General features: G+C 34.0%; 1 protein-coding gene and 1 long non-coding RNA gene across 3 annotated transcripts; one reads left to right on the top strand and one right to left on the bottom strand.

The window, feature by feature from the left end:
* Positions 1-152: 152 nt before the first annotated feature.
* Positions 153-8,128, top strand: l(2)k05819 (transmembrane protein 94-like protein l(2)k05819). Of its 2 annotated transcripts, XM_066283625.1 has the most exons (24): positions 153-390; positions 638-866; positions 922-1,111; positions 1,172-1,334; positions 1,388-1,555; positions 1,609-1,749; positions 1,802-2,006; positions 2,066-2,404; positions 2,461-2,634; positions 2,899-3,032; positions 3,081-3,230; positions 3,283-3,449; positions 3,500-3,627; positions 3,681-3,829; positions 4,425-4,535; positions 4,978-5,233; positions 5,531-5,739; positions 6,041-6,240; positions 6,411-6,622; positions 6,682-6,824; positions 6,872-7,005; positions 7,057-7,150; positions 7,202-7,366; positions 7,500-8,128. In XM_066283625.1, the coding sequence occupies exons 1-24, from the start codon at positions 278-280 to the stop codon at positions 7,570-7,572; spliced, it is 4,047 nt and encodes a 1,348-aa protein (XP_066139722.1). In that variant the 5' UTR covers positions 153-277; the 3' UTR covers positions 7,573-8,128. The 2 variants fall into 2 exon arrangements, with proteins under 2 accessions (XP_066139722.1, XP_066139723.1); XM_066283626.1 differs by lacking the exon at positions 4,425-4,535.
* On the bottom strand, positions 5,450-9,917 carry LOC136339967 (uncharacterized). Its single transcript, XR_010732230.1, has 2 exons — positions 9,716-9,917; positions 5,450-9,592 (listed from the first exon to the last, which is right to left on the bottom strand). It is a non-coding gene; the product is annotated as an uncharacterized lncRNA (long non-coding RNA).
* Positions 9,918-10,181: the final 264 nt, after the last annotated feature.

Raw genomic sequence — 10,181 nt, 5'->3', positions numbered from 1 at the left:
AAATATACATTCCCCGCTGCAACACATTTTTTTCACTATATCGCGTCATATCTACGTTTGTCTACATAAGTGACTTTGTTTTCAATTTAATAACAATCGGCGGTTGTATAAGCTTATATTAGCACCACGGTGGCGTTACAGTAGGTCGGTAAACGTCAAAATTTCAATAAATATCCATTCCCGGATTATTTTTTTTATATAATTACTAATTAATTACCGCTTTATTTGTATATTCAAATAATATTTTAGGGTTCAAGTACACTGATAATGGCTTAAAATGGATCAAAATATCCAAGAGGAGCTTGGCCTCAGCACTAGGGACGCCTTAAACAAGTTATATGTGGAAGTAGACGCGGTATTGCAGCAATTCAAATATTCTCAGAAATCCAGGTAATTAACTCTTGTGTATGATTATTGTTCTGTATTATTTTTTTACCATTAATATAAGTGCACTTCTATAGAGCTTTAGTTTTCATTTAAGTTATGTAAAGCATATGTGTGTAGCATTGGGGTATTAAAATAGGTTACTAAAGTTCCTAAATTAGGAGCAGTATGAGGGTTGGATCTAATTTTAACATAAATTCACCATAGCAATTGTTATATACTTCCTTATTTTAATGTCATGTTTTATTTACAGGAAAGTAAAGAGCTGGGCATGGATTCGAGACACTTTGCGTGCCAAAAGCAAGCACTCAACCATCAATTGGATATCAGCATTTTTTCAATTATGGGCTTCAATAGCTCTTGTTTTAGGGTACCTGTTAGATGGGGACAATGTAGAACTTTATGAAGCTTTTATTATTTTTATTCTCCTGATTATTAATTTAACCATTGAGTTTTATGACAATAAGTTAAGACACAATGAGGTGAAAGGTTTCATTTCATCATTGATTTAAACAAAATATTTATCCTTGATTATAGATTCCTAGTAGGGTTCAGTTAGTGTTAGACAAGATCAAAAAAGAAGTCAACTACATCAACTGGAAGTCTGAAAACTATCCTAATTTATACACCCCTTTCTCTCCCTGTATTACTTTGCAATGGACTTACCGCGATGGAAAGCTTGTTAATTTGCCTTGGTCCCTACTAGTTAAGGATGACATTATTTTAGGTACTTATTATTGACCTGAATTAAATGGTGCGTTAGTTTTATAATTATATTTTGTTTTAGTAAGGCCAGGCCAAGTTAGCCCTGGTTATTGTGAAGCTTTAGATAAACAGACAGAATATCCTCTCTTACATGCCAAAGAAATATTCGCTCCTTCTTTGCAAAATGCTAATGAAATCTTCAGTGCACCTAAGGCTAGAAAGCCTTTAGAGGCCAAGAAATATAGGTATTAAAATTAGCAAAGTGAGTGAGAATAGTTAAATATTATTGCAATTTTAGGCTTTTGGAAACCCCTTATTTATACAACCTTAAATTGTCTTTGGAAGAAGCTTTAGATAGACCCATAACGCAACACAACCAGCAAAGGCATTTTGTTATGGTTGGAGTCATTGAGTGTATAGTTTTGCCTGCCATGTTTGTTATAGTTTTTATTGCCAATGCTTTTAGGTTGGTTTGGATTTTATTTATCGGCAGAGTTCTTTAAATTAGTATTATTACAGATATTTCTATTTCCGTCAATATTTGGGACACTATTCCCTTGCAAATATGTTTTTTATAAGTCCCAGTAATGCTATTTTACCTCTACTGCCCATAGTTTTTCCTTTAGTATGGAATTTTTCCAATTATGTCGGCATGGCCAGGTAATCCCTCAATTTCAAATTTTTTCAGTTGATGAAGTTATTATGATTACAGATTTAAAACAATTTTTGATGCTACAAGATCATTTGAAAACAAATACAATACTTTAGAGGAGGACGCTGATACGCACACTGAGTACCATGAGGATTTTAAAGTTGGCTATAAAGAAATGTACAGGAATTTTTTAGATATTTGCAGAGGAAGGCCCCATATTCTGTGCAGGTCTGCCAATATATTGCATGTCTTAGGTTGCGTAACTGTAAGTTAATAGATAATTAAAATTAAACATTTTTGGGCGATATGAGGATTTTCCTCAAGGCTTTAGGTTGTGTAGATAAAAAAGGGATTCTCTCATGGCCAAATCCTACAGCAGAGAAAGTGTTTTTCTTGAACAATAAGGATAATAATTCAAGTGACTCCGAAACAAGTTTAGACAATGTAAACGACATCAACACAGACCATTCTGAACCTGTGGGTAATCTTAACTTCTCGCATAGCAGCCCTGTATCTGCTGCAGCTGAAGTGCTAGATCTCACCCACAACCATAATGATCCATTTAGATTACATTTTGATGACAAAAATTGGCAGAAATACTTGCCCTCCTTGAAACCATTGGGATTGGCAATTTTACTCAACACTTGCCATATTGATACTCAAGTAATTAAGAAAGCAATTAAAAATTTTTTGATAGCTAATCGCAGTGTGTGTTATAGGAGAATTATTCAAATTTTTGCGCTCATATATCATGTGAAGCCATGTATAATGAGAACTTGGTACCCGTAAGTAATCGAAGATGTTTGTGTGAATTGGCCAAGGAAATTGGGTTTGTGGATCAGGCGCAGAAAATATTTCAGTTGGAACAGCAGTTGTCAGTGTTTAGGCACTTGGTAAGGTAAATTTTGGGGTTTACTAGTATATTTTATTCGAATGAAAAGAAAAGTTATGGAAGTTTTGCATTTTATTTAACACAACCTTAACACTTACATATGCAACAACGAATTAATATGATAGATATATGAAAAATTTTGCAGTTGAGATAGTATCAAAATCAATTAAGATTCAACTTCTCAAACTTTTGCTTTGTGCAATCCGATGTCAAAAATATGAACTATTAATTATAAGGAGTATACTATGGACCTATGGGATTTCAGCAACCTGAAATGGTGAGAAGGGACAATAAATACGCTCGAAGTTTGCAATTATCTACCCGTCTGAAGTTCCCATTCCCCCATGCATTTGCCGTTGTGGTGAGAGAGTTGTGCAGTGGCAACATGCAACTTTTAAGGTAGGAACTTTCCGGCAGTCCATTTCGGATATTTAATGGTTTTTTTAGTGAAGGCACTGCTGATATTGTTTTGGATTGTTGCGTTGATTATTGGGACGGCATGGATTTGTGCCCTCTCAGCCACTCTGATAGGAAGAAAATTCAGGATTTTTACCAGAGAAGCAGTCTCACAGCTTATTGCACAGCGTTTGCCTATAGGTCTGAAAATTAATTCACAAATTTAAGATCTTTAACTAATTCAAATTTTTAGGCCTCTGTCAAGATCAGTAAGTGACAAACTTAGTGAGGTTTATCTGGAGTTACCCAGTGACAGCAGACACCTTTATGTGAACCATCGAAGTCCTACACCAGCTCACTGGGATTGTAAAAGTGTGCTGGAACCTAAAATTAATAAAAACACTCAGTTTTTTAGTACTGGTTAGGGTACCTTACATACCCCTGTTTTTTCTCATTTACCTTCCTTATAGATTCTCTCCTATACAATGATTACCTAGTGGGTGCTAATGTATCAGATGCAGAGAGTTGCTTTCAAATGCAGTGCAATCAGATTTTTATTGGTATGGTTACAATGCAATATCAAGCACTAGCTGATATGGTATGTGTGTATATTAAAATTTCTGTTTTTCTGTCAGTTACAAAAATTTTCAGGTTCAATTAATTGAGCAGTTAGAGAGGGCTTGTATTCGGTTCGTCCATTTTAGTAAGGAGAACGAATTGAGATCCAGAGTTTTCAATGAGAAAATGGGCCTGGAAAGTGGATGGAATTGCCATATTTCGTTGTTGAGCGATAGGAATAGGTGCGTATATTTTTTAAATTTTATGCATGGTCGGACGAGGGATTTTGGATATGTATGTAACAGCATGAAAAATAGATTCGTAAAGGTACAAGAAGTCTTAGAACCTATATATTTATATATGAATATGTATACATCTTTATATATCCAGGGAGACTCAATCAGAATTTATATATATTCTCACATTTTTGATGTGATTCCTTGCATGATGTAGATATGTATAATAAATATGCCACTGCTCGATGCATGTTTCCCCACTGTTATCCTTTCTATCATTTTCGAGTGTAATCTGAAAGTCTAGAAATAAAATTTTAAAAATTCAATTTTCGTGGACTTTTCTGAAAGTATTGACAATTCATCAAGTTTTAAATTACGCAACTTCTAGCCATATTTAAAATTTTTTATAATGGATTTTTTAAATTTTAAATGAATTTGCGACACCCGGTACATCGCGTTTGAAAAATTAGACTTTCCAATTACAATAGCTACCCTTGTAACCTATTAAAACTAACCTGTGCAATTTTCTTCCCTTTCCGCTCTGTCTGTTGACTCGCTGTGCTCTCTTGCTGTGTGAATGGAATGTAAATCGGGGGTATAGGACGGAAAGCGGCACGCAGGTGATGAGTCTGGATTCATCCCCTGCCAATACAGTCAAAACGGATGCAGCTGGTTACGGTTTTGATGAAAAAGCGCGCTTAATCGACAATAGGTATAATTGACTGTGTTGTATAGTTTGTGAATTGGTGTACTTGTGTCAATATTGTGTGGTTTTTGGTTATTTAATTTACCTGTTTGGTTTGTGTTATTACATTTCCAAAATGGCCCTATGGTAGATAGATTAATATGGCAAAAATGAAAAAGAAAATATTTAAAAAGCAATAGTCATGGTCACTTATTATCTGTAAATAATGTAGCGTTCAAAAATTATTCAGAACAATTCTTAACATTATGTTGCATAAGTGATACAAATTTCAATTTTTATATATGAAATAGCAAAAATGTTATAGGATGTAGCCATTTTCTGTTACCGGGTATTCAAAATATTCCCAAAAATAAAGGGCGCTAGTTCATTTTTGAAAAGGTAGATGAAATGTCTGTGAACATTAACTTTGGGACACACTGTACATTCCAATGGTATCTTTCCTTTGTAGTAATCTCGAATCTTCCCGTACCATGAGCTTTTCAGCTCCAAGTGCCATAAACTTGGATCATTCTGTAGTTAAGTTTGACACTGAAGTGGAGAAGTTCCATGTAGGGCGTCGTCAAAGCGAGAATCAAGACGACGTCACCAGTCAAGAAAGTGTTCCAGTGCACGCTGAGAGTACCACCCACGACTGGCAGTCTCTTAGCTGTTTGACTGACAGTACTGAGCAAAGTGCCCCTATTAACTTCGACATGAGTAATCGAGTATGTGTTTGTGTCAAACTGATTTAAAATGGAGGCATATCTGTTTTAGTAAATTTATCAGGACACAAAAACTATTATTATTAATTAAATGAATTTTTATAATATTGTTGCAACTTCAAAGTTAATAATTTAAAATTTACTTAAATTTGAATAATCGTTTGATGTAAGACGGATTGAACGGCTATTAATGTGAAATATAAAAATCCATTTTGTATAATAAATTTTCTCTTTCCTAAAACATTTATTAAAATGGAGCAGCTTCCTCTTTGTATAGTGCCTGCAATTGGTCTATTTTAGGCGAAATTACCTCGTGGAATCGACAAAATCCGACCACACATCGAGTTGATAGACAATGTGCCGCTTCTCGTCTCTTTGTTCACGGATTGTACACCCACAGCTACAAGAGAAATGCTAAGGATTATGCAAGATTATCATGAGGTTGTATGCATCTTCGGATCGTCCCAAAACTGTGATAATGCGGGTATATTTATGCAAGCAGATGCAGCGTAAGTTACATATAAAGGGTCTCCCTACGACGTCTGTATTTACAAAACTCTACTACACATTCTTGAAGTTGAAATATAGGACAGTTTTACCTAATTAAAATAGTGGAAAAAATACATTCTGAATTTTGGAAACTCTCTTTTGCATTAACGGGTAAGTTACATTATATTTCGAGTTCACGGATCTAAGCTAGACACACAAATACACATTTAAGTGATGAACTGTATTTCTTAACTAAATTTCTTGTACTTCATTGAGATTTAGAGTTTGATAAAATTGAGGTTTAGAAAATATTGTTTCTAGGATTTCAGTGGAGCCGTTGTACCCGCAGGTGTGCCAGAAAATGGAAGTTTTAAAGAAATCTAGTGGTCTCAATCCAACAGAACTGTCCTCAATGTTGAACTCAATTGCCTGTTCATTAACTATTAATCGTTCTGATCCCATATCAATATATCATTTGATAATGGAAGCTCGGAATTTTGCCTCAACTTTGTGGAGTTCAGGTTAGTGGGGATTTTAAGCATCTTCAAGGTTTACTAACTTTCATCTAATAAAATAATTCAATTTTTAAATTATGTAAAAAAATGATTTTTTAAAAATTGTTTAGGGTATACTAATATTTTATAGCTACTTAATTTTCATTTTTTCCCATCGAGTTTTCTTCGGTTTTCAGTGCAATACTGGCTCTGTTGCTGCGTTATCTTAAGCTTTATACAAGTGGCCGCAGTGTGCTTAATGCTTCCAGAACTGATGACGACTGGCCACAATTTGTGGTTGGCAGCAGTAGTCGCTCCTGCCATAAGCATTGCGCTCTCTATCACTCCCATTGACCCTGAAGTTATGAAACAACCACAGGGTAAAATTCAGGCCGGATTTCGATGGGATGTAAGTGTCATCACGGCATAAAATTGTTTATTTTACTGAAAAATAATAAATTGATTTAGGCCACTATGTATATTATGTGGTGCTATGGGATCAAGTTCCTGCCAACTGTGGCCACCGTTTTGGTGTGCTACGCCGGCATTTTGGCCAGTCATTGTAAACAAATGTGTTCAGAACCGTACACTACTAATTTAGGGCCCTGCAGGTGAGTTCAAAAGATTCACATGGTTTTTGTTAACATTTTTTTTATAGGTGCGTTTTTTTTTACAATCCCACTGGTTATAGGAATATAACTGGTGGATATGATGTGGGAGGTTTCGAGGAAGGTAGCTGGACTCTTTTAACTGCAAGACTGATTGTTATTTTCATTCTTTTGTTACATTTTGGTAAGCAGCAAATAAGTGAATCGACCATAGCATATTTGCAATTATTTTCAGTTGTTATTTCCGTCGGATTTGTACATAGAGATAGATTGATATATCGAAAATCGCCACATAGCAACTTAATTTGGTTGGCGACTATTTTTATACTGTAAGTTTTAATTCATTAAGTGGAGCCTTAAAATTCCGTCGTATTTTTCAGAGTATTTCTGCAGAGTTTTTACACATTAGTGACATACAGGAGCTTAATTTATAACGAACTAAACGAAATTCAGTACGATATTCCTTTATGGGTGATACTTTTTGGGGCTATGTCTCCGTTTGCGATTTTTTTCATAAATGAAGTGGTGAAAAAACAGGAAATTATGTGAGTGTGTGTTACGATATTCAGAAATTTATATCCTCAGAGAAGTTTTAGATTTTACATAAAACTGACATAGAGCTATTATCCTGATTTTGCTTTCAAAAACATACTGACGTTTGCATTTTTCATTTTGCAGGGCGAATAAGAGGTTCTTGAAGCGGGCAAGATTGGATTTTGGAACAAAACTGGGAATGAATTCTCCATTTTAAATGTAAATTTACTTTTGTTTCTATGGTATTTTTTAGAGCCAATTGAAGAACTTCTATGACGATGCCTATTTGAAAGTGGAAGCTCGTTGAATAAAACTTATAAGGTGCTACAAACTCACATTACGTAATAATAGATTGTATTACTATAAAGTAGTTTGAGAATGCAGGTAGACTTAACCAGGATTTTGTCTTTGTTTTTGGTGTTAAAACGGACTGTTTTATCTACTTATCGATCATTTATTATTTTGAAATTGTAATTTAAACACTTTTATCTTTTGCCACATTGATGTAAATATTATTTTTAATAATAAAACTTTTTGCGTTTTATTTTATCTGAACGTTGCAAAAAACGTTTGTTATAGTGATCAGAATTAATTATTGTATTTTCATTTTTACGCAAAATAACATATTTTCTGAAATGTCGGCGTGCTTTATTTGCAAATACCCATCAACAACTTTGCCCACTGCATTGTATCTATTAAAGTACTATCTAGGAATTTGACAGTTACCTCATTCGTTTTACATGGAAAATAAATTGTTCTAGTTTAATGCATAACACGCTTGTTAAAGTTATTTGAAGTTATGACGAAATGGAGACCTGAGCTTGACAAATTTACTACGTCCTTGTTTTTCCATTAACTAACCTGTCAATTTGGTGTAAAATATCTATGACAGCAATTGAAGAATTTTTTGTCAGTATTGTTAATTGAGAGATACGCAAGAAAAAGTATATGGGTATGTATAACATGTATATGTTTGTTGGGTGTCAATTTATAAACTTGCCATCCCTCTACTTTCGAAAAGGGATTGATTAAAAAAGTCACCGGAACATATCGGCTTTATTATGGAGCCTCCCTCTTTCAACCCTTTACTCCGCAGAACTCCTCTCAAATATTTTAAATGGTAGTTAATATATTTTTTTCAAGGGCATTACATTCTCTAAATTTTGCTTCACCATTTGTTATATTTAACTGTTGCGTTATCAACTTAGACGAATTTGATTATTCTCAATTAATTTTTTCTATTAGTGTTTTTATAGTGTTAAAATTAAGAATTTTTTTAATTGAAACGTGTGTTAAGATTAGTAAATTGATGTAAGAAACCAATTTTCCAACCAATTGACTTATTGTTTGTCGACACGACCAGCAAAACGAAACATGCATTAATCATTAAAGTAAATGTTGATCAATCTATTAAATTTCTTCGATCCTCGAAAAGGAACATACAAAATATAAAATTTTTTGTTTATATTTTCATTGGAATGCCGCATAGATAAATTGTGATATTATCTTGTATGCCAAACATTTTTGGTTTACCTGTGATACTGGTCGATTAATATCGTATTAATATACGTGTTTCAATCAGTTAAAATTTATTACGATAAATAATGCGCGATTGTGATCAATTTAAAAAATGCTATACGCAATTCAGGAAGTAACTCAAATTATTTGTATTTATAGGTCTAAGGAAGATGTGCAAGAAAAACAGTGTACATTTTTAATGCTAGAAATCGTATATCAAATGTGATTCACAGATATATTATGGACTTACCACACAGTTGAGACCCGAAGAAAAAAGATCAATTATATTTCCTGAAAAAAGTTGTGAAATTCTACAAAACAGTTCGAGTTTCGAATTAATTTCGCCTCAAAGCAGAGGCGTACATTATTGAGACATGCCATACAAAAAAATCTATATTAGTTCCTGCGAAGAATTAAATATTAATTGCGGGGATAAGTCTTCAAAACAGTTCGTGTTGAATTAAGTTGGATTTCAAGTAGCGCGGCGTACACATTGGAGGCGTTAAGCACAAACAAATTAATATTAGTGTTTCTGAGAAGAATTAAATATTAATTGCTGTAAAGAAATATTAAAAAAAAAATGAATTTTGATGCAGACCAAAGGCGTGCGTGGGTGGAACCTGAAACAAAAAAACCATATTAATTTCCAAAAGAACTTCATGAAAATAATTGTTGTTGAATCAACTTCGACGAGGACCAAAGGCGTGCATGGGTGGAACCTGAAACAAAAAAACCATATTAATTTCGAAAAGAACTTCTTAAAAGCAGTAATTGTCGAATGGGTTTCGACTCAAGCTAAGAAAACTTAACTAGAAATACAGGATAGAACAATCAGAACTTACCCCTGAACATCAAAGGCGTGAGTCACAATTATGTCAGCAAATTCCACTTTGTGTTACAAAATGAGATTTAAACCCGTTGAAAACTGTCACTTTCACTCACTAAGTAATGGATGCACTAATGGCGTACCTCACGAGTCTTTAAAACAAAAGGAAATCAGATTATTATGCATTAAAAGTGCAGTGTGCAGCACCAAGGTGTTGTTCATCGCCGCGCTAACATTCGAATGAATCAACTGCGAAGTGATATCAGTACGAAAAGGTACAAAAAATGTACAATTTGCCTTTTGTGTTGGTACAGCTCATCGGTCTTCGAATCGATATGCCTTAGGAAGTAACATGCGATGTTTCCAGATTTACTAAAATAGGGAAAAAGTTGCTAATTCAAGGCAGCAGTTTCGCTATGCAAACATACCCCTAGGGATTAAAAAGTACATTTCCTATTACAAAGAGAACTTGGTGGGTAAAG

This window comes from Euwallacea fornicatus, chromosome 7 (assembly GCF_040115645.1).
Source record: "Euwallacea fornicatus isolate EFF26 chromosome 7, ASM4011564v1, whole genome shotgun sequence".
Classification (NCBI taxonomy): domain Eukaryota; kingdom Metazoa; phylum Arthropoda; class Insecta; order Coleoptera; family Curculionidae; genus Euwallacea; species Euwallacea fornicatus.
This window is presented reverse-complemented; position numbering and strand designations above follow the sequence as displayed.